We start from the raw sequence: 24,873 nt of genomic DNA, 5'->3' as shown, positions 1-24,873 counted from the left end.
TCCCTCCCTCCCTCTCTCCCTCTCTCCCTCTCTCTCCTCTCTCTCCTCTCTCTCCTCTCTCTCTCTGAATTATGACCCATTCATCGTCATGGCTGGTGGGCTTCCCTGGTTCAATAAGAGGTTGGATTGGAAGGACTCAGACATGATGCTTTGTTCTCCGGCTTTAGTATTTTAATGAGCCTGCAGGCTTGGCTCCTTCAGAAGGAACAAGATGGGATTTCTAAGTGTGTTTTTAGTGTTAGCACTTGTAGAAGGATGTTCATTAGGAAGCTCTTGTTTCAGTTTCTCCAAGAAACTCCCCCTTAGAAAAGATCTTTCAGCAGCATGGCTAGGAAAAAAGAGAAAGGGGAGGAGGGTGCTGTGAACTGGAAGCATTAAGGGGATAGTGTATCAGTAGTTTGGGTTCTAAAGATTTGCTTCTAAGAATTAATTGGAGCAAACACATCTCAAGGGAGGCGGGGGGAAACGGTTTGTGGGGCAAGGACAGGAACAGTAGTTGCTGTCTTCCCGAGTCGGGGACTTTTCATCTTGCAGCTGAATCAGTACTCCAACTAATTATTTCTGGTTATCTTTTATGGGTTTGTAAGATGTTTCTTTTGTTCGGGGTAATAAAAAAACCCATTATTTTGATCAGTGACTAATTATGATAAGTAATTTGAAACATTCTTGATGAAACTTGTCTGTTAATTAGCATCAACTGCAAATGGAAACTAATAGAACAACAAAGTCTTAGTGCATCCACTGTTCCCTGGAATTGCTGCCTTCTTTCTGTGACATGCCCAATAAACTGAGGCTGCCAGTGGTTAAAAAATAACGGACAGATGGGAAGGTCTGACTCACCACCAAGGAAAAGTCAATGTGAAGTTACACAAAGGAGCACTGAAATATTACAAGCGAGGGGGTGGTAAAGAAATGTCAGTAGGTCGACTTGATCCTACTGGGTAAAGTCAGGAGTGTGGTTTCGTTCTTTTTCTTTTCTTTTTTTTCTTTAAAGCTTAATTCCTAAATACATTCATCCCATGCCGATCTGAACTCAGATATGTTTGGTCAATAAAAGTGTGGCTCTATAAAATTGTAGTTTGGAATTCTTGATGTTGTCTGGCTATATTGTCATTATCATCAATACTGTTAATTTTTTATCAACTCAATGGCGCTTTTTTTTTTATGCTTTTAGATTTCTACCTGGACAAGGACTGGTACTATACCCACAGATAGGAGACAAATTGGATATTATTTGCCCCAAAGTGGACTCTAAAACTGTTGGCCAGTATGAATATTATAAAGTTTATATGGTGGATAAAGACCAAGCAGACAGATGCACTATTAAGAAGGAAAATACCCCTCTCCTCAACTGTGCCAGACCAGATCAAGATGTAAAATTCACTATCAAGTTCCAAGAATTCAGCCCTAATCTCTGGGGTCTAGAATTTCAGAAGAACAGAGATTATTACATTATATGTAAGTATAATTCTATTCATTTTTTTATAGAAATTAGGATAAGCTAAATAGGTTTGTATCAATTTTTGTTTCCTTAAAATTATTACTGTGGCAAATAGTTTGGTGGGAATCTTTGCTGAAAAGTTTTTTAAAGAAGCCTTAATTGAATGAGGGACCCCTGTACTAGTACTACTCATTAACATAAATACCCAAAGAGAAAAAGCCTCCTAGAGTTTTTGTAGTATTGAAATAAGTGGATATATATGAATATATTCAGCATCTCTACTGACAAAACCATTTTTAAGAACCATTGGTGAGATTTTGATAGGTGAATCTTGTGCAATGACTTTTCTCTTCATCCATTCATTCATCCATTCATCCAGCCATCAATCCATGTGTCCATCCATTCACTCATTCATTTAGTATTTCCTCTGTGCCAGAAACTGCATAAATGCTAGGGGTTCAGCAGTGAACAAGATGGTAAAATGGTACCCATTCCTCATGGAGCTTGTAGGTTCCAAGAATGCAAGTTACAGGCAACCCACACTAGTACATGGGCGCATTAAAACCAGGTTTGGAAGAATAAGAAAAAGCTTGGGTCTGTTCAATGAATTACTTTTTTATCTACCTATACAATAATTTGACACATTGCTTTAGGAACAGATACTGTGTATCCTTTGGGTCCTCTCTGAGCTACTGTTCAGTCCCGATACTGTGAAATCTGATGAAACATGTGCCTACTAGGTGCAGGTCACGAGCTGGCACAGAGTTAGGATTGTTCCAGGCCCGGGTCTGTCAGAGTGCAGTCTGGGTGACTAGGATAGCTGTTCACCTCAGGCAAGCAATGAAATGGTTTTTCTTGGTTTCTTTGGTGGGAGTCTGCACTCACTCGTCATGATGAGCTCCAGGTCGTCAGAGGTACTGAGCTGCTGTCTGCTGGGTGTGCTCTCCCATCTCTGGGTGATCAGGTTGAAACTCTGGCTTTCTCTACCTCCTAGCTGCTCTTGAGAGTACAAAATCAATAATTCATTGACTACTTATTAAATACTCAATAATGTACTATCTTCTATTTTTTATTACACTCATTAGTAATTAAAACAAAGATGGTCATAGCCATCTAATCCTTGTTCTTTGCTGTGAACCTGAAATGCCACAGAGGCTGAAAATGTAGTTTTAAACCAACGTGATGCACAGAGTGGCTTAGTGAGAATAAGTAACAAAAAGAGAAAGTGGTGAATTACAGATTTAAAAGCACAATGATCATAAAATGAAAATAAAAGCATTTTGAGGGATGGGACAAGCGGATGGGGTGGTAAAGTGTATGAAGTAAGAGGGAAATCTTTGAAAATATAAAATAGTCATTAGGCAAAATAAATGGAAACCTTAAGCTTTTGGAAGTCCAACAGTGTCTTTAAAAAAAAAAAAGACTTTTTAAGTAGGACTGTTTACCAGGATGCTAATGTTTTTAGCATAGCATTTATAGGGAGCTGCAACCCACCCTACTGAATTCATTAAGCAGGTTAAGACCCCTGAATAGGGTGGGGAAAAGGACGAGGGGGTGCCTGAAGATAGAGGTTCCTCAGAGTTTAATACGTCTCTAGAACTGCATCTGCAGCCCTAGCTGCCGACTGACTCTTCAGGGAGGTAAGCCACCAGACCCGGAAAAGCACGTGGTAGCCCGGGATAAAAGAATTGTTCTTAAAATAGAGATGAGCGTTTCAAGTTTGAATGCTGCTGGTTGGGTGGTTGTTACAGGCTGCGTGGGGAAGGGCCCAGGGCTCAGAGGGTGGCCATGGCCCAGGGAGACTCAGAGCACAGAGTTGAAAGACTTGTGCCACGTCACAGACATACGAAGACACTTCAGATACTTTGGGAAACTCAGGCCCCATTTCCCACCCATCCTCCAGCAAAGCCAATGGATGAACAGCTTTCCCTGGAAAGGAGATGAAGGATGAGAAGTAAAACTCTCAAAAGAGTTGAAAAAGTTAATGTTGACTTTCCATTGCTTCTTTGAGAATCACAAGGCACCCAGACAGTTAAGAGATTTTTCAGAGTCACTGCTTTCCACAGCCAGTGATCACTCACGCATACACACAGAGTCACACCCCTCTTAAAACAGTACTACACTAGGTGGCATGGTGGAACACTGCCCTTAACACTGCAAATCACCACTTCAGCTTTGAGAGGGTTAACAATGTTGGTATTTTTGAGTTGCTACAAAGTATATTACATGTGTTTATCTCCAAATCTTTCTGTCTAGCTAGTAAGCACCTTCATAACCAAGAGTATTAGTAAGAACAGCATCGTTATTGTGTCCTGGTTTCTTTCCATAGGCGGGAAGAAGAGAAGTGTTAGTTTGGAGCAGTGCTTCATGACCCCAGAGGGGAACAGTCCAAGTTGCCAATGGACTGAATTGGAATTGGTGTTGTTCGGCCATTCCCTAGATGAACTGATTCCAGGAGCACTGGACCAGGAGCCCAGAGACCTGGGTTCTAGTCCTGCTGTGTGAGCTTAACGAGAAAGTCACTTCATTTCTTTGAATTTTGATTTCTTCTCTAGAAACTGCTTTTACTGTTGTTGTTATTCTGGCTAATGATGGAAGTCTCTAGTTCCAAACCATTTTATGGTTAGACATACACATCCAGTATGGGATCTCTCGTCGGGGTGGCTCTTCTCCAATTGAATGGACAGGATCTGCTATAAGCTCTTTAAAGGCATTGAATTTGATTTGTAGTGTTACCAGATTTAAAATACAGGCATCACACTTTTAAGTTTTAGAAGTCAATATTAATTTTAAATTGGGAGTGTATTTTTAAACCTACTGAGTATCCACTAAATTCCCCTAGGAAATGACACGACAAAATGATATGCATCCTCATTAGTTTTTCTCCTAGATGATTATTTGCTTTGACATGTGGCGAAATGGTATATATGGGTTTTCTTAATGTTGAGAATTGACTTTTTCAAGTGACCCGTTTCAGTCATTAGACTTGGGTTTAATTTGCGTAATAAAATCTCCTAATACTAAATGATCCAAAGGTGGGGATGTTGCGACCATTTGGTCTGTTTTTCATTACATTCAGATTCTTAATTGCCTTAAAAAGAAAGTAAACATTTTATATAACCTACAGTTATTTTGATCATGTCTTTAAAGATTTTTTTAAGTTTAGAAAATAACTATCTGTTCTGAAGTGGCCCATTGTCAAGGGAAGCTCTGTCTTAGAAAAACACACCAGTTAATACAAGGCAAGCATTCCAAACTGTGTTCTCAGCCTTCATACATAATCGTGTCAAAAACTTTTCTTGTAGACACTTTCTGTGCTTGGTTTCCAGTTTCTTTTTAGAAGTGATAACCCGGAGCTGAATGAGTCAGAAATTCCGGTGTGGAGGCCCTTTGCAGTATCGACCCTTACGAAGGTTCCATGGGTTGGTCACCCAGCCTCAGCATAAAACCTTGCAAAATACCTACAGAGAGGTTTTCATCACGCTACCAAAATCATGTGAGTCAGAGATGGATGAAAATGAATGCCACTGTGTGGATACTTTTTAAGTGAACAATGGGCACAGCCCAGCTGTTAGAAAGAACACCTTATGCCCGAGGCACCTCCCAATTTAGCTTTGTGTGGTTTTTTACATTATTTTACCTCAAAGCTGTAGCCAAGACATGGATTTGTGGAACAGTCTAAAAGTCATCATTTCTAATGATTGTTTGATTAAACGTTGCTCTGAAACTACACCCTGCTGTGTTCACAGTGGTCCTTCCAAAAGCCACTCCTTGCTTTCCTTGCCTGTGAAAGTCTTCCTTGAGAAACAATGAATGAATTTGAGTGAGTCACCATTTCTTAGGCCCTTCACTGGTTTCATTCTCCAAAGCAATTTTAAAAAAAAATTTTATCAGAGCATATAAAATTAGAAAACCCCTCAGTCAGCTTTGCTGTTTTTTAGACATAAACTCCACTTCTGAGCAGAAATGCAAAATAAATTAAAATGCTTGCACACAAATATAATGAAACACTATTCTTAAAGAATCAAAACAGAAGAACAGCAGATTCCATTCCTGTATTTTTGTTGAGTGTTTGTTTTCCTTTTTTTGTTTGTTTGTGTTTTTCTTTTCTGTTTTTGATTTACTTATTTCTGGGAGTAAGTGTAGCAAGTGACACTAAAATATACTGAATGTACTGTAAGCCCTTTCCCTGGCAAAATGGTTATGGGAGGTTTCAAATGTACTTTTACATATAGGTATCTTTAATTTTTTAAATTATTTTTTTAAATTTACTTATTTTTGGCTGCGTTGAGTCTTCATTACTGCGCGCAGGCTTTCTCTTGTTGCGGTGAGTGGAGGCTACTCTTCGGTGCTGGGCGTGGGCTTCTCATTGCGGTGGCTTCTCTCGTTGCAGAGCACGGGCTCTAGGTGCACGGGCTTCAGCAGTGGCACGCGGGCTCTAGAGCGCAGGCTCAGTAGTTGTGGCGCACGGGTTTAGTTGCCCTGCGGCATGTGGGATCTTCCCGGACCAGGGCTCGAACCCGTGTCCCCTGCGATGGCAGGCGGATTCTTAACCACTGCGCCACCAGGGAAGCCCTGGATTTATTTTAGAATATATGTGTGGCCTCTGTGACGTGATTATGTGCTTGATTGATGAATTATTTATATGATAAAGGTAGCAAAAGCTACATTTCCATCACTAAGCATCACCAAGTTCAAGGATGTGACAACCTCAGCCTGTCACTTATCTGACTCTGGGGTGGGGATTTATGTTCGATACCTTGCATACCATTGGTAATTTCAAGCATTTAAACACATTTTTATTTTTAACCTGCGACGGTTGGCTTGTAATAGCCATCAGAATCTTGGGTGTTTGGAGGATACATACACACGGCACTTAGAGCGACAGATGAAGGTGGTAGTTAGCTGAGAGTCCCAAGTCAGGCAGACCTGGGTTCTTGAACGCCCTTTGGCAAGTAACTTACCCAGTCTGCCTCAGTCTTTTCGTCTGTCAGCTGGGGATGGTATGCATTTAAATGGGGTGATGTATGTAAAGTGCTTTTGCTTCCATGGCTGGCACCAAATAAGGACAACTGAGGGTCTCTTTGTGGGGAGGCGAGGCAGGGGGCTGGTGTGAGACAGCCTGTGCTCTCCTGCGAGCTGGCGGGCGGGGAAGATGGGCTCAAAAAGTGTCAGTTATTTGAAATGCCGTCCACAAAATGAAATTCCAGAGGTTGTCCAAGTTTCACTAATGCTGCGTAACTTAATTATAAGATCTTCCCTCTTTTTTGTCTTCTTGGAGTGTTATGAAAGTTCTTTTGTCCTCGGGCTTTCCTTACCAAGAAACACGCATTTATGGATTTTTTTGTTGGTGGAGTTGCCCAAGCTTGTTAGCAGATCCTCCCTGAGACCCAAAAGAGACAGAGTGGGAGGAGGCTTCCACACATACAATCATTTCCCCACTTACCATCTCACCAGCCTTGCCAGGGCCTTTTCTCTGTTCCTTGTTACACAAAGGAAAGGTTTATTTTTATTGATCATTTCAGCAGCATTCCAATGTAGTATAAATATTCTTTTAGAGAAGAAAGTACACGTCAGGGTTGCCTTGTCACTGAGACAAGCTGGGACACTGCATCGTTTCACTAGTCTGGTAATGGGAAGCATCATTTCTTTTCCTTTTTTCTTGTTTCTTTTTCTTTCTTTTTTTTTGGGGGGGCCATGCCGCGCAGCTTGTGGCATCTTAGTTCCCTGACCAGGGACTGAACCCGCACCCCCTGCACTGGGAGCTCGGAGTCTTAACCACTGGACCACCAGGGAAGTCCCCCGACTTTCTGTTATTTTTTAATGTAACATAAAATCCTCTTCTGACTGTATTGAAGGCTCCCTCCTAGAGTATATCAATCAGTAAGGCTCCGTGTTCAATTTAATATGAATACAGCTTAAATTCTTTATACTTTAAGGAATAAAATCTCAACTTCTGCTCAGTTGGAGCTTGTGCTGAGAAGCTTCTGGCTCGTGGGTCTGATGGGGTCTGGCCATTGGAATATTTATCCCGTATCTGTCGGGGTTTAGGAGGATTAGGCTATTGTAGATTGAGACTCTGTTCATATTCAGCGGCGTCACCTAGGCAGTAGTGACAGCTTATCTCATTTAAAGCTAGACAGAGATTGCCGTGTGAGCACTATTCCTTATTCCCAAAATAACCCATGAACGGACAAGATGACTGGTTCTTAAAGCAATGGGGAGAGACTGAAAACCTCCTATGTAAAATAAGAGCAGATGAGAAATGAAGGCGATTCCTTGGGAAAAAAAAAGGATTATTTAGGAATTGCTCAGAATAAAACTGCCTTTACTGTTTCATAAAATACATCTTAATATCTCTAGCACCTGTATTCATAGCTTTTTCAAAGTTTACTTGGACTTGTAAATAACTAAACAGTCCTGGAGACTTCTTTGTACAAGCATGAGAATGAGTTTCTTTCTTAATAGCCTTTAAATATTTATCATGAAAATCAAAAATTAAAGCAAAATAAAGTACTTTAAGAAATAGCCAAGGGCTTCCCTGGTGGCGCGGTGGTTGCGCGTCCGCCTGCCGATGCAGGGGAACCGGGTTCGCGCCCCGGTCCGGGAAGATCCCACGTGCCGCGGAGCGGCTGGGCCCGTGAGCCGTGGCCGCTGGTCCTGCGCGTCCGGAGCCTGTGCTCCGCAATGGGAGAGGCCACAACAGTTGAGAGGCCCACGTACCACAAAATAGCCAAGAGGCATTAGACAGACATGAAAAGATTACTTGGCGAAAACTTATTTATATAGTTTTTAAGAGTCCCACGTTTGTTCCTAACAGTCTGAAATCTCAGGCTGGGTGTTTGATCACTTAGAGGGTAGTGTTATGGCCTCACACACTCTTTGAGACTGTCACTTTACAGTCTCAAAGGACAGGTGACAGAGGAATTTTTATCACTGTGAGAAAACAGAACTTGGAAAGTGTGAGTAGTTTAGTAGAGTTCACACAGCCGTGAAATGTCAGGGGCAAAACTCAAACCGGGTTGTCAGACCCTTAGACCAACGTCATTAGTTTATGACAGTGCCTCCTGGGTCACCAAGCATATACATGTATACAAAGCAAGAGGAAAGACAGTCTAGTCCAAAGCACACTACTTACAGAGTATGGTAAAGAGAGTACGAGTACATACACGTCACATACATAGTGACAGCAAAGGGAGCATATGTACATACATAGTGCATACATAGCAATGCAAGGATGCTACTCGAACTGGATAGCAGACAACTCTGTGTTTGTATCAGACGTGTTGGGCCAGAGGCCCTGTCCTTTGTTGTAACGTATAACTACAATCACGTGCCCCAAAGTTGACCTAAGAAGTTCTACAGAGCAGTAGGAAAGGAGAGAGGGCCATTGGTTAACGGTGGTTGTGATAGCAATTTGTCAGGTCTCCTGAGTTTTCTTTTTTCTTTTCAGAGCTACTATCAATCAATTCCATTTCCTCAGTAAGACTATGCTTTGTGTTTTATCGAGTACAGTTGACCCTTGAACAACACAGGTTTGAGCTGCTTGGGTCCACTTACACGCAGATTTTTTTCAGTAGTAAATACTCCAGCACTGCACTATCTGCTGTTGGTTGAATCCGTGGATATGGAATAACTGTGGGTACGGAGGGCTGACTATAAATTGTACTCAGATTTTTGACTAGGTGGGGGTTGGTGCCCCTAACCCCCATGTTGTTCAAGGGTCAAATGTACTTTGAGCCCCTCAATGGGAAGTGGCTAAATAGTAAAATTAAAAATAATAAAAATCTCTCAAATGTACAAAAGAGGTAATAAGAAACTTCAAATTTCCTTAGCCAAGTACAAGTGCTACAGTTTGGGTGGATGGATGGATGGATGGATGGATGGATGGATGGATGGATGGATGGATGGATGGATGGATGGATGGATGGATGGATGGATGGATGGATGTGGATGGGTGGATGGGTGGGTGGATGGGTGGATGGGTAGGTGGATGGGTGGGTGGATGGATGGATGGGTGGATGAGTGGATAAATGTATAGATGATGGATGGACAGGCAGAACCTCTGTCAGGAGCATAACTGATCACGTCACAGAGGAGCTAGGCTGTGTGTTGCTAAAAGACAGTCCTGCTTCGCAATGGCTTTTTGCATTAGTGGAGTAACCCAGTTTCCTTGTTCCTGATGTTAAACCAGGAGATGAAGGTATTCTTTTATTGAAGCAAACATGTGGAAAATTGCTCTGGCTTCTTGGAGCATAGAACACGTCCCCTGAATGGAATTAGGTTCATGTGTAGGGCAAATTCAGACAGGGCACTTTACCAGGGTTACCACTGGTCTCTAGATGGTCAAAGCAAATAACATCAAGTCCACCTAAGCTATTATGCCATCAGAGTGGTGCATTTTCTCATCTACAGTGTTATGTTCTAAACTGTCAGCAAACATTAATTCAGTCACTGGTGAAGCCCTACCACCCAGAGGTGAACTCTGCCTCAGATGGAGGTTTTCCACTTCAGTGCCGCTGTCTCCCAATTACTGGGTCATTAATATCATTGCAGGCGATTAGTGACAGCAGACTGAGCACGAGTCTGGCTTCTGGGATGTGTGCCCTCCCCACTGTGAACTTTTCACTCTGACCCTTCGCTCTGTAGACATTTCCACGTCTCCACAAAGATATTCAACAATGAAGAAGGTCAAAAATTCGGGAGTGGGCTAGAAATTGTGTGCTAGAAATAATTCATGCAAACACATGTTATTTCATGGCTCAGAATATTTTTATTAGATGTTATCACTATCTCTTGACCAGGAAGTCTCATTTTTTTAAAAAAAATCAGAATGCTTAAGTAAAGCTAATATGGACAATAGGGAATTATGTTTTATCTTTAGAACTCTGACATCATTCTTTTTTTTTTTTTTTTAATGTGAGTTTGGTCATTATATTGAAGTGGTCATCTGGCCCCCTATTTTTAAAACATGATTCCTCTTTCTTAGTAGGTTTCAGCCCATATTAAGGTTGACTCTCATGTATAAAGGTAAATTATGCTTTAACCATTGACTATCACATTCTCACAATTCATTCTGAATCATTGTGACAGTAAGAGTAACTCCCTGAAAGCACGCTAGATGTAAAGCTTTTTTATGAAATCTTGTTGAAAATTTTTTTTGCCTAATGAGAGATTCTACCTGCATAAATCATCATAACTTGTAGCAATAAAATTTTAGACTCAGAAAGGGATGTTTTCCCGCAACAGAATTTATGAAAAATCAAGACATCAGGGTGTTGCAAGCAATATTTTGAGGGGAAAGAAAGTAAGCCACTCATAAATGATCTCGTGTGTTTAAGCATGCCTCTTGTAAAAAGAGGGGACAGGTGATTTATTACCAGGCCTATTTGATCTTTCTCAGGAAAGTGCCAGAGCACCCACTGAGCCTGGAAGGTATTTCTGTCACTGACATATCCCTGCTATATGTGCACATACTTGCACACACACATTTACCGCCTGTGCTTTTCCACTCCGGGTGTATATAGTCAGTGGCTTTTCAGGGCTATCTCGTCAAAGATGACTATGGCTCTTAGCATCTTCAGTGGTTGTCACTACCTTAATTTTTGTATACACTTCTTAGTGGTGAAGCGGTTTAATGAGTAAGCTGTGATGGAATTTCTTGTGTCCTAGGGATGGTGTTTATTACCGTTCTCTCCATCGGCTGACCTCCCTCAATGTCCAAGTCTCGCAAACACGGGAGGTAGGAAATATACTAACATATATTGGCACCTTTAGACTCAGGTCTTTGTAGTATCTTTGTATCTTCCCCCTTCCCCAAAGAGTGAAAGTGGCAACGTAATATGTCATCCAATCTTTTAGTGAATACACAAAAGCAGTTTACAAAACTGTTTCAAGGTTAACATTTCTCAAAACTCATTGCTAAGCTGTCAGTAAAATATCCTCTCATTGCTCATGGTGAACATTTAACATTGAGGAAATAATATTATACCATTTTATTCGAGAACATCCATTTACACTGGATACTTGGTATCTTTACTCATATTTTAATATGGGAGGAGGGGCTAAGTTGTGACTCTGGTTTTTTAAATCATTTTTCCAAATCGTTCTGTCTAGTGGAGAAACTAATTAATTGTGCTGTAAAGAAGTCACTGGGGCTGAGCTAGTTGTTAACCTCTTAATGCCTGATTTACTGCTTTCAAATTTCAAAACACAACCAGAATGATGCGGGTTTCGTTCAGGTGATTCATCCCATTGTTCTGGAACACTGTTTCCTTGGGTGAAAAACACACACATCCTGTAACTTCCTTTGTATTTTTCTTTCGTCAAATCGAGGCCATTTTAAGAAGAATCTATAAAACTTTTACTCTAAGATCAGGCATTCTGGGATAAACTGCCATATGTGTTGAAATACTGCTGAACTTTTTTTGATATTACACCAAGCAAAATAGTGAGGCCCTTGGAAAATCATGGTGGTATATTCTCATTTCTTTGACTATAAATCCACAGAGAAAAGCATATAAAAAGGAAGAAGTTAGAAGAAGTGATTTTTTTTCATCGTCCTTTCGGCACATTATACAGATGTTTTTGCTTCAGAAGTTTTTATTAATTAAAGAAAGGGCATTTATTTTTGGCATTCAGGGGTTGTCATTTCCATGGTTAGAATTTTTCTTCTAAGTTGGTATCTTAAAGGATAACCGTGATACCCAAGGCATTGAACTACACTGAGTTCTAGAAATTGAATTCCTGTCTCTTTAGTACATATTTTGAATGTGCATCATATATTTTGAATTTGAATTCGTGTCAGGGTGTGAAGTAGGGTAGATCTTAGCTTCCTGAGTTGTATATTCACATTAAGTAGTTATATTTTTATCAGCCTTCTGGTTTTCAATTTACATATCTCAGTTAATTTTTTGTTTTTAGACACTCAAAAATGTGTTAGCCCTGCTAGAAGAAAAGAGTGACCTAGTTTATGTATCATATTTATTTTAATGTCATGGCTTTACTTTTCACGTTTCTCACTTGGTTCTGCTTCTTTTATTTCCTAAGTTTGCCAGGTAATAGGCTTCTAGTTCTTCTAGTTCTTGAGTTGAGTTTCAGGAGACTGATGTGCTGAAAGGCTGCCCTAAGAAATCAGAATTAGCAGGGCCAGCATATGATGACATGATGGACAAGAATAGTGCCAAGAAGATGATAAGAGGATTTTCATAAAATGCTCTTTGTTTCGTAATCAAATAAGAGCAGATTTTGTCATGTGCAGTTTATATGAACACAAAAGTTTTCATTCTTACTAGAAAATGGAACTCTCTCATTTTCCTGACCCTGTATGCTTATTATCTGTGTCTTTTTGGTGGACCTCTGATGAAATTGATAAAAACTATTTGCTTTGGAGTGTCCGTCAACCCCCCACCCCATCCCGGCCCCATCCCAGTAAGCCACATTCAGTATAGGGACTTCCCTGGCGGTCCAGTGGTTAAGACTCCGCACTTCCAACGCAGGGGGTGCGGGTTTGATCCCTGGTCGGGGAGCTAAGATCCCACATGCCGTTTCGCACGGCCAAATAAATAAGTAAACAAATAAATAAATAAAATAGTATAAAATGTCCTCCATAGTATATTTTGCTGTTTCATTCTTTCCATGATAACCTAAGAATATTCCTTCATAGGGATGCATTTACTCTGTAGAATGTTTTTCTGCTGCCCTCATTCCTAACCTCTTTGTGCATGGGACCCATATTTCGGCACACATCCAGCAGTTAATTCTCCATCTGACTACCCAAGTGATAGACTGAAATAAAAACAGCCAAGATCCAGGGTAGCAGCTTACCCTTCCCGGGGTGCAGAGCAGTCAACCAAACGAAGACGCCTGACAATGCGATAGGACTTCCTCTCCGTGGGCACAGTCTAAAAAACACAGCCAGAAATAGCCCTGCCCTTGCCGTCTGCTTTGCCCACTGGTTCTCCTTGTTTCTACTCAGATAACCAGCACACTGCGGATAAGTTCGTGTACAAATAAATGGGAACGCCCGGATGTCGGCGGAGTAGTTTTCGGATGTGAAGAGAACTTTTAGGCATTGTGAACTCAGGGTACTTTTTGCTGAGCAGTGATCTCCACCCACTTAAAATCAGGCCCTGGGGGAACAATCTAGTGATTTCAGTACACTCACTACATGCAGTTAGATCCCTGAAGCAAAAGCTTTTAAAAGCAGGCTATAAAATGCCCATGTGTCTTTATTAAACCTCTTTTCTATCTAGATAAACTTTTCTAGTAATTTTTAATTTTATAAAGTCTATTTTTTCCCTGGGCCAAGGGAAAAAAAAAGGCCGGGCACTAAAAGCTTAGCTATAACAATGTTATTTTTTCTATCTCTAAATGATTAAATGCAGTTTCATCCATTTAGTACAGTAATACTGTGATTGTGGTGGCATTAGATGCTGCTGCTAGAGAGACGCGAAGGAAAACTAAGTAGAATGAGGTTAACCGTTTGTTTTTACTTTCTCCAAGTTAAAAATTCCCAATACATTCAAGTCAACAATAAGAATAATTGCAAAACCGTCTCCTGAAATGGAAGTAGATTTTATTCCCAAGCATTAGCAATTTCTTGTTGTATTTCAAAGTCAGCCACTAAGGCTTTTAAAGCTTCTTGGTGACTGGCTGTTGCAGCAGAAATCAGAATATTAATCTTGAGGCTTTATTGCAGAATTTGCTGCCAGTAAAGAGGCGCCGTGAGGACAGAAGACTTTCAGCTGTGCCATTTCTCAAGGTGGTGAGGTGGGGAGGCAGCTCTAGAATTAGGCCCACGCTCTCTACTCTCCATGTTAAGCAGATCATGGGGAAGAGACATTAATTTTTACTAGGAGATCAAATATAAAGTAAGTTGAAGTTACTCTCAGTTATTTTATAATTGAACTTGCTGTGAAGTTGACCTTCTGAAGTTTCCGTTGGTGATCACATCTTAAAAACAGGGTTTTCCGAAATCGAGTTATTTGTCATGAGGTGGATGGGCCTAGAGCCTGTCCTACAGAGTGAAGGAAGTCAGAAAGAGAAAAACAAATACCGTATGCTAACACGTATATATGGAATCTAAAAAAAAATGGTTCTGAAGAACCTAGAAGCAGCCGCATAGCACAGGGGGAGATCAGCTCGGTGCTTTGTGACCACCTAGAGGGGTGGGATAGGAAGGGTGGGAGGGAGACGCAAGAGGGAGGGGATAAGGGGATATATGTATACGTACAGCTGATTCACTTCGTTATACAGCAGAAACTAACACACCATTGTAAAGCAATTATACTCCAAGAAAGATGTTTAAAAAAAGCAAAAACAAAAACCAGGGTTTTCCCTGACTGCTTATTACATCATACCTAACTTGGGGCAAAAATCTTTCATGGCAGAGCATCTAACTGTATTTTTTCTTGGCGGGGGCGGGGGGGGTGGCGCTGCACCACTCGGCTTGCGGGGATCTTAGTTCCCCAACCAGGGATCGAGCCCCAGGCCCCAGCAGTGAGAGCACCGAGTCCTAACCCCTGGACCGCCAGGGAATTTCCCCTGAATTTTAAAGTTTAGCCCCCTTTTAAACAGCCAAGTATTGGGAATGCCGTTTTGATGTTAGGAATGAAGTTTTCGGTATCTTCCAGTAGCCTTTGCAACTTCCAAGTTGACTTAAAGGGGAAAGATGCAGAGTCCAGAATGTAGCAGAAGAACCCCCCTCACTCACAAAGTTCTGCCTCTTGGCCTGCCCTCCCCCTTCACCCCTCATCCTCCCCCATCCCAGCAGTGGCCTCGGCCTCCAAGAACTCAGCAAAGGCAGCATTTTCAGATTGCCTTCTGTGCACCTCCAGGGCTTGAGGGGTTTTTTTCCTCCCCAAGGCATAAAAAAAGTTTGCGCTGTGAAAGATGCAAAGCAGTTTCATCTCACACTCCACAGTTTTCTTCCTACCGTGTATAGTTTGTGGATGTTAAATTATAGATTGCAGTTTAATTTGAATACTTTTGGAGTTCTTTGCATCTGGGGGTTCTTCCGATAGCACTTTGAGTAAACCAAAGGGAGCTCTCCACAGAGGCATTGGTATTCAGAAAAGGCACTGACCTACGAATTAAAATCAAAAGAAAAAGTCACTCAAATTATGTGCACCTCTTACGCTTCCAGACTGACGAAGTAGGAGTCCTCTGTAGTTTCTGCCTCTGCAGGTGCAGTTCTGAATTATATTTACCAGGGACTGTTCTCTGCCATGCCTTGTCTATCCTTTCTCGTAGTCCTTAATTTTTTTCTTTTAGACCTGAACCTTTTATCTCTTTTACCTCAAGGTTAAAATAAATATTCAGTAAATCTATATTCCTCCCCCCCACACACCTTTTTTCTTTCTGGGTACCACCCTTCAGATCTTATTTTTATCATTTGTTAACTTAGTGTTAAACTTTTTAGCAAGAAAAACTTAGTCATTGAACTTTGCACGGGGGTGCATTTATGTGTATATTAATTAGAAAACATGGAGCTTCCACTTGAATTAAGTAAACTAAACCTTTGAAACTGTCAGCCAGATAAAGACATCCGCTTTCCACTGTTTTTTTCTATATAAAAGCATATCCTGCATTTTGAGAAAGATCAGATGAGAAAACTGTGACTAAGTGAAGATTATAGCACTGCTCTGAAATTGGCCAGAAAGAGTGCTTGTAGATATCCGTACTGTTCTAAGCCTTTAGGAGGAAAGGATACTTTGAAATTTAGGTACATGTTTGGAAGAAACAAAAGGGAAAGAAGATGGAGAAAATGGGGGAAAAAAAGATGATTTTTTTTTTTAAGACTCGCAGAAGCATGCAGAGTTCTTAGGTATTTGTTCTAATTTATCTGCCAGACATTTTCTCAACAATCTACAAGAGGATACTATCTCCTTTTCACCCTAAAAAAAAAAAAAACTATGATGGCGATTTTTGCCCAGTTTCCCAGGAGAAACTCCGTGTCAGCAATAGAAGAAGAGTGAGATATGATTGTGAGGCTGGACTTTAAGGAAACACTCAGATAAGCAAAGAGATATTTTTGCACACAAGAGGCAGCGATTATTATTAAGGGAAACAGAGAAAGTAAAAGTCGCTAACTTGAGAACACAAAGACAAGTCAATCGTGGCCTTGTTTTCCAGCCAAGATAATTACCCACAGCATACATATTTCCATGCATGCCTGTCCAACTTGTCTGCCCCACCATTTGGAAAACAAACAGCCCATTAAAAGAATGTCTTTGGATGTATTTTTTTCAGAAAATCTGTCCCTTTTTCAGTGCTTTTAAAAGTATAGAGTTAGTTGACAAAACTGTGGTAATTAAAGTAGAGAAGGATTTACCTGGCAGAATTGTTTATGAAACATTTTCGTTCCCTGCCCCTTGAACTGTGGAGGAATGAAAACGTCTAACTCCCCACCTCCTTTTCTCTTCGGGAACTTGACCTGTCATTTAAATCCTGTCCCTCAGCAAGGTACCTGGCAGCCTATCTTTTTACAGCTTTAGTTACAGCGCTCTTCAGAGAACTCACCATCCTAAAGAGATAGAACAATGGGTTGAAACAGAGTAGGGCACAGGCTGTTGGAAAAAAACAGACACTGAAAATGGTCAAATGTTCTGTCTTTCCTCCTCCTCCTTCTCGAGGTGGAAAGGGCATCAAGCTGGTGGACCTGAGCCAAGTCCTCACCTTAGGGCCTGAGCCGTCCCAGGCCCCTCATAGAGCCTGAGTGAAGGCACCTGTGAGCCCCTCTGTGCGTCCAGAGTTCTTCTGCACCAGGGAGCTTGGTCGAAGAGTTTGACCAAGGTCGATGGTGGTGGTAATAACACATCCGTTCTTTCGGGTTGAGTACAAAATGATGGAGGAAGACTCCAGAATTTGAAGACTTGCATATTCTAGTACAACCTTTTAAGCTCAAGAAAAGCTGAGGAAAGAAGAGGGGCGCGGGAGTCTCCCCTCCAAGTGTTTATAGAACTTGGATGCTTGACAAACAGGGAGCATCAAGGTAATTGTTCTTGAGGCAGGAAATCTGTAGTAGAGGAAGCAGGTGCTGTGTGATGATTACCACGTTTTGAAATTACCGTATTTACTATTCTGCTTTTAGGAGGTTGACTCCAAAATAGTTAGGGTTTTGGAAGATGCTGTCCCTTTTATCTGTAGAATCAGACGCGATCCGTTAATTATAAAGGGAGAAGGCCCTTAAGTACATTGGAAACCAGAGGTCATACGTGCGGCAGTGTGGACAGTATCCATCTTTCTTTATTTCTTTATTTTTTTCGTTTTGCCTTTCAGCATCCCATACTTTCAGAAAACTTGTGACTAAGAGTGAATTCTTATTTTCCAAATTGTTTTCAGACATTTCATGTTCATGTAAACTTGGCTTATTGATTTCCTGATTTTTTCTTTATTTTTTTGTTTTGTCCATTTTATTTTTAATCAGCTACATCAAATGGGTCTTTGGAGGGCCTGGATAACCAGGAGGGAGGGGTGTGCCAGACAAGAGCCATGAAGATCCTCATGAAAGTTGGACAAGGTAAAGACCGTCTGCTGCTTCACGGAGCCACTGATCTGGTCGAGCCCCCAGCTAGTACGGCGCCAGCGTTGCCCACATGCGCCTTCACTCACTCTGCAGTTTAGTTTCCGAAGTAAACTTTTGTCTGCACCTTGAGCCACTGACAGATTTCCTCAAGTTGTTGCAACCCACTTCTTTTACTGGAGATACTTCTAAAAGTTGAGGTCAGCCAGGTACAATGTCTATTGCCATGTCTGTATCTACAGATATATTTTTCCTTCTTAAAAGCAAAACACCTCTCTGGTTCACCATTAAAAGATCCAGAATGCAAAACTAAGTTTCTGCCATTTTGCCCATTTCTGCATCTTGACTACAGAAGACTTGTGTTCACTGAGCCTTTTCACACAGAGATGACCTCTTGTGCAGAAAGAAATATTCTTCTAATTAGAAATTGGGATAGTAATCAGTCAACTCACTCAGTTAGATTAAAATGTCATCTGCAATGCTCTGCCTGCCAAATGCAAGAATCCCTATAGTTTCCACAGATGGCCTCACCATCTAAACCTCTGAAATAACTAGTAGAACCGTTTTGTTTTCAAAGGAAAATTATATTCTTGCATCTCACAGTACTTTGCATAAAGAATCTTATGTTCATTTCTATTTGTGCCTCTTGAGATATAGATCCAGCTCCTAAAGCTAGAGCCCATCAGATGTCTGTGCTGTTAGTAATCGCTTGTTTTTCATGTAGATGCGAGTTCCGCTGGGTCAACCAGGCATAATGATCCAACAAGACGGCCAGAACTTGAAGCTGGTACAAATGGAAGAAGTTCAACAACAAGTCCTTTTGTCAAACCAAATCCAGGTATAGCAGCGTGACCCATGTGTGTCTACGTCTGTGTGTTCCGCACTGCTCGTATCACAGGGCGTAGAACGGAGTCCAGGTACTTCTGCACCAGGAGGATGAACTTGTAGCTCCCACAGTCAGGAATCTTTGCTCTCGGTTAGTTGTTGTCAATTACCCAACCAGAATAAAATAATTAATTCCCACAAAAGTCTTAGAATCAGAAGAGGAGAATTCATCAGATGTAAGTGCCAATTATTAGCACTGCTCTTTCAGATCAAAGCTATTTTCATTGGCTGACACTTTATCGTGCTGTTTGCAAACCTAGCTTCAAGCCAGTGTTAATGTATATATAATTGTACCAGTGCTTCATCTAGTTATATCTCATCCACAGAGAGCCTGACTGATCCTCTTCTACATTTAAGATGGTAACATCTTAAAATATTGCATACTGCCACGTTTTTCAGGTGGTTTCGTCAAAATTTTTTTTTCACATTTTCAGTGTAAAATAAAATCTTAAACGGATTCCTGGCAGAAGTTTAGAATACTGGATAAAATTGACTGCCGTTTAACTTCGTTTTTTTCGCAGTCTTTGAACAAATAGCTATGTGTTTGTTACCACGGGAATGAACTTTTTATTTGGTGGTCGCTGCGCAGGCGTCACTAGTTCCGCATTAGGGATCCGCATGCCTGGTTGGTAGTCGTGCTAATTTAGCATCTGTAGCAATACTCCATCTCTTTCCAGGCTTCAAGGAGGGAAGTTGTTATTTCTAACTTTCAATGACAAGATGTGTCAAATTCTTGTGACAAACTGATAAATGGATAATATAATGATGCCAGGCAATTTTTTAGTGCTTAACATTTGGGTTGGCAGTCTGTTCCGTGTGAGAGTTTCTGCTGCCTTCCAAATATATTTTAAGTGTAAATCAAATAATACAAACGAGTTACGGGTTGAACGTTTTCCCAGGCCCCATCCCTCTTTGCAAGCTCTCCAGCCAGCCGTCGGCAGGGCTTGTCTTTAAAGGCAGGCGGTTTGGATATTCCCATGAAGCCACCGTAGCCAGAGAGGGCACGGGAACAGCGTGGCCTGGGCAGCAAACGCTGACCTGGAGACTCGGCCACTTCCCTTCTCCCTCCTGGTAGTGGCTGCAGGCTGGCTGACCTGGGTTAAGACGTGGGGCAAGATCAAGGGCTGGCTGTCACAGCCTGTCCACGCAGCTGATGGATGATGATGTATAGAAGGGAAGCGATGAGGTCTGGGAGCAGCATCGAAGCCCCACCTGGAGTCCCATCTCCCCGAGGGCTGGCTTCTGCCGTTTGCATTTAGCTGGTTTTGTTTGTTCGTTGGTTGGTTTTGCGGTACGCGGGCCTCTCACTGCCGCGGCCTCTCCCGTTGCGGAGCGCAGGCTCCGGACGCGCAGGCTCAGCGGCCACGGCTCACGGGCCCAGCCGCTCCGCGAAACGTGGGATCTTCCCGGACCGGGGCACGAACCCGTGTCCCCCGCATCGGCAGGCGGACTCGCAACCACTGCGCCACCAGGGAAGCCCTAGCTGTTTTTTTAAATTGAAGTATAACTGATTTACAGTGCCGTGTTAGTTTCAGGTGTACGGCACAGTGATTCAGTTATGTATATATATATATATGAGATATTCAGTTATATATTTACACATATATTCTTTTTCCGATTCTTTTCCCTTACAAGTTATTACAAAATATTGAGGAGAGTTCCCGGTGCTCTACAGCAGGTCCTTGTTGGTTATCTCTTTTATATCTAGTAGTGTGTGTCTCTTAGTTCGCAGCCTCCTAATTTATCGCTGCCTTTAGCTGTTAAACGAGGTGCTTGGTCCGCCAGTCTAGCTGCCCGGGAAGCCTCCGGCCTGCCAGCAGCCGGCCAGCCCTGGGGAGAGCGGTGACTCTTCTGGCTGCTCTTTCCCACCCGCTGCAGGTTCCAGCACAGACGGCAACAGCGCCGGGCATTCCGGGAACAACATCCTCGGTTCCGAAGTGGCCTTATTCGCAGGGATTGCCTCAGGCTGCATCATCTTCATCGTCATCATCATCACGCTGGTGGTCCTGCTGCTCAAGTACCGGAGGCGCCACCGCAAGCACTCGCCGCAGCACACGGCCACGCTGTCGCTCAGCACGCTGGCCACGCCCAAGCGCGGCGGCAACAACAACGGCTCCGAGCCCAGCGACATCATCATCCCGCTGAGGACTGCGGACAGCGTCTTCTGCCCCCACTACGAGAAGGTCAGCGGGGACTACGGGCACCCCGTGTACATAGTCCAGGAGATGCCGCCGCAGAGCCCGGCGAACATTTACTACAAGGTCTGAGCCGCGGCGGTGCCTTCGCTTTCCCGGAGGAAACTGACTGTCCCGCTGCCGCCACGGAGGGTCCGAGGTCCCCTGTGTCTGCGACGGACTGACGCACAGCGGGGAGAGGGGACACTCCTTCTCGGGAGAGCCCTGTGGAGTCGGACAGCTTACTAGTCTGTAGCGTTTGGGCCGCGGTGACGGAGGATGCGCCCCGGCAGCTGGAAGACTCGCGTGGAAGATGCGCGCGGGGACCGCGCGCGCCCCGCCCCTCTCCTCTTCCGGGTACCACGGGCGTTCGGGCCTCCGCAGGAGCCGAGGGGAGACAGAGCGGTCGGTGGGCGGGAGCGAGAGCCGGGAGCAGCCCGGGCAGGTGTCCCGGGCCCCCGGGCTGCTGGGCCTGGAGAGGCCGTCCTCTGCCTCGGGCGTGGCCCTTCCCCCCGAGCTGCACCCCGGACTTGTCTTGTCGCACAGACTCTGGCCGCGTGAGGCTTTCGGAGAGCGCTAGCTTTGAGTCCTCACTGTTGCGTACACTCCTGTCATCCAGGGCGCTGCAGGCCTTCACACGAGGTTTCTTCTCACGCCACACTCCGTATCACTAATGAGACATTAACGTTTGGCGTCTCCTGCTTCATCTGTTTGCAACAGCTACCGCCGAATGGGCGATACAAGGATAGAAATTGCGTTTGCTAATAAGGAGCCTTCCAGCCAGATACTAGGCTGTCATGTCAGCCTGGGAAGATGAGGAGTTCACAGAAGGGAGGGCCGGGGGAAAGGCCGTCTGCAGAGGCAGTTCAGCGCTGCCACCTCTGAAACAGAGTTGGGAGGGCAAACTCCAATTAGATAGCACAGCACTTTGGTTCTGCTAAGATTTTAAGAGGCAAGTAGGAGACACAACGACACACACAGTAGATTAGGGCGCATTTGAAGGAATTCACTCTTATCAGAGAGCAATGCACAGGAAAAAAAGAAAAAGAAATAGTCCCTCTACGCTGGGTGGAACAAAGGGGCCTTGTTGGTAGAGGGCCAGGCTTGGAGGGACGGATGGACGCCGGCAGGACCGTCGTGGTACTGGCAATAGGAAGTGCGGCGGTGAAGCTGTAGCGAAGTCGTCGGTCTGCTTTGGGTGACGTTTAAGGCAGACCCAGCTGCTATACTTATCACATTTTATTCAACACAGGGAGAGCATTTAGGAGATTAGCAGAGAGCCAAATCTGACCTAGAAGTTTAAAAGCCAAAGGTCACACAGGCTGTAATTCCATCATCATTGACGTTATTAAGGCATTCTCATATATGAAAGGTAGGTCAGACTCCCCGGGCCCCCCCAGCGCCCCTTCCCTGCCGTTCCCCTCCCCATTGGGCCTTACGACACTTTGGTTTATGGCCGTGCCGTCCTGGCCGCGAGGGCCGAGGGGTAGGTACTGAGTGAGGCCACAGCTCAGGGCCCTGTATCAAGGTGAGGCACACATGGCAAACCTCTTAGAGTCCCGAGGACCGAAATAAATTATGGTGTCGAGGGGGAGAAGGAAGGTAGGATGTATTTATAATAGATATATAGAACGCAAGGGATATAAAGTGAAAGATTTTTACTAATATATATTTTAAGATTGCACACAGTCCACACCAGAAGATGGGAAATTCATTTGTGGCGATTAAGTGGTCCCAATGCTCCGTGCTTTTAAAAAAAAAAAAAAAAATTGGACAACTACTTCTGGGAAAAACAACATCACTCCAAAAATAACAATAATGGGAGCAAACACAAAAATAACCCAGTCCTCTGAAGGCATCTTGCGTCACCATAGATTAGGAAATGCAAGCCCCAAATACCAGGAAATCGGTGTTACTGCATCGTTTTCGACAATGACAAGATGTGCCGGCATTTATTTTCTGTGCTGTGTTTTCCCTTGCCCTGTGGGCTGAAGTGTTCGCTAGAATCCACCGGGTCACATCGAGGGGGTTTCAGCTGAAAGTTCAGCCTGACCCCCTTCCTTCCTCTCTCCCCCTCCCCTCTCCCCCTCCCTTCTGGGAAAAGAAGTGAGTAAACAGGAAACCTACTTTTTATGTGCTATGCAAAATAGACATCTTTAACATAGTCCTGTTACTATGGTAACACTTTGCTTTCTGAATTGGGAGAAAAGAAAAATGTAGCAACAGCATTTTAAGGTTCTCAAACCTCCAGTGATTACCTGCAAAAATGAGTTGTCACAGAAATTCTTCTCTGTTTCCTGAACCTGAAAATGATGTTGGTCCAAAGCGCGTGTGTGTATGCGTGAGTGGGTGTGTGGTATACATGTGTATATATATGTATAATATATATCTACAATATATATTATATATATCTATATCATATTTCTGTGGAAGGTTGCCATGGTGATCAGCCACAGTACATATGTAATTCTTTCCATCACCCTAACCTCTCCTGTGCGTGCATTCATACAAGATTTTCTTGTAAGCCATCAAAAAGTACCTTTAGGATGGGGGAGAGGGGCAAGAAGGGGAAAAATGGGAAACAGTCTGATTGTAATGAAATCAAAGGTGTGTTATCATCGGTTGGCTACATTTTGGGTATATGCTAAACTGTGAAAAATCAGATGAATTGTTGGAGAGTTACCTGCAAGCAATTGACCAGTGTTCTGTGCGTCTGTTTTGTGTGTGGTGCAGAATATGACAATCTACCAACTGTCCCTTTATTTGAAGTTGGTTCAGCTTTGGAAAGTTACTGTAAATGCCTTCCTTGTATTCTCATCCCTAGTCATCCGACTTTGGAATTTGCACCATAATGTTTAAGTGAAAATGCTGTAAATAGGTTCAGATTTTACTGTATATGGATTTGGGGTGTTACAGTAGCCTTATTCACCTTTTTAATAAAAATACACATGAAAACAAGACAGAAATGGCTTTTCTTACCCAGATTGTGTACATAGAGCAATGTTGGTTTTTTATAAAGTCTAAGCAAGATGTTTTGTATAAAATCTGAATTTTGCAATGTATTTAGCTACAGCTTGTTAAACGGCAGTGTCATTCCCCTTTGCACTGTAATGAGGAAAAAAAATGGTATAAAAGGTTGCCAAATTGCTGCATATTTGTGCCGTAATTATGTACCATGAATATTTATTTAAAATTCCGTTGTCCAATTTGTAAGTAACACGGTATTATGCTTGAGTTATAAATATTTTTCTTTTCTTTGTTTTATTTTGATAGCCTGTCCTAAGTTTTTGATCTGCTTTAGTTCCACATTGCAGTTAGCCCCCCGAAAACGCAATCCGTGAAGTCACATTCCAAATCTGTTTCAAACTGAATTTGTTCTTAAAAAAAATAAAATACTTTTTTCCTATGGAAAAAGCGCCTTCAAAGTATTTTCCTTTCCTTCTTGTTTTCTTTTCCTTTTTCTTTCTTTTTTTGTTTGTTATTTTAATTTGCCTTCTCTTGTTTCTCTGTGATTACAGTTATCGAGACCGTTCTGCCCACGGGCGTGTGTATGCCCATCTTTCAAATCTGGCCGTGCACACACGTGAAGGTTAATCTTGCACCGTTGCAGCATGAGCCCACTGGTTTCCCCATAAATCTTTTGAACTCACGTTTTAGCCTAAAGTTTTATAAAACCCTCTTCATCCTGAGCAGTTTGACCTGCACTGAGTGAAAGTAGCCAGGAGAAGAAGAGGGGCTTTTATCCCAACGCTTAGTTCCAAGATGATCTAGTTTCCATTCCAGCAGAGCAGTTTGCTATCGACTGCTTTACTTTTCTTCACAAAATAATCCCAGGAGGAAGGAAAAAG

The 24,873-nt window shown here is 42.7% G+C and overlaps 1 protein-coding gene across 1 annotated transcript in view; it reads left to right on the top strand.

Moving 5' to 3' along the window:
• The window catches only part of EFNB2 (ephrin B2), a 46,253-nt gene extending 22,295 nt beyond the window's left edge, over positions 1 to 23,958 (top strand). The window contains exons 2-5 of the mRNA XM_024123230.3: positions 1,175 to 1,458; positions 17,871 to 17,963; positions 18,691 to 18,804; positions 20,730 to 23,958. Coding sequence (XP_023978998.1) covers positions 1,175 to 1,458; positions 17,871 to 17,963; positions 18,691 to 18,804; positions 20,730 to 21,118 — 880 coding nt within the window. The 3' untranslated portion in view covers positions 21,119 to 23,958. The remainder of the gene's footprint in view (positions 1 to 1,174; positions 1,459 to 17,870; positions 17,964 to 18,690; positions 18,805 to 20,729) is intronic.
• Positions 23,959 to 24,873: the final 915 nt, after the last annotated feature.

This window comes from Physeter macrocephalus, chromosome 13 (assembly GCF_002837175.3).
Source record: "Physeter macrocephalus isolate SW-GA chromosome 13, ASM283717v5, whole genome shotgun sequence".
Classification (NCBI taxonomy): domain Eukaryota; kingdom Metazoa; phylum Chordata; class Mammalia; order Artiodactyla; family Physeteridae; genus Physeter; species Physeter macrocephalus.
The sequence above is the reverse complement of the archived record's forward strand: the minus strand, read 5'-3'. Positions and strand labels throughout refer to the sequence as shown.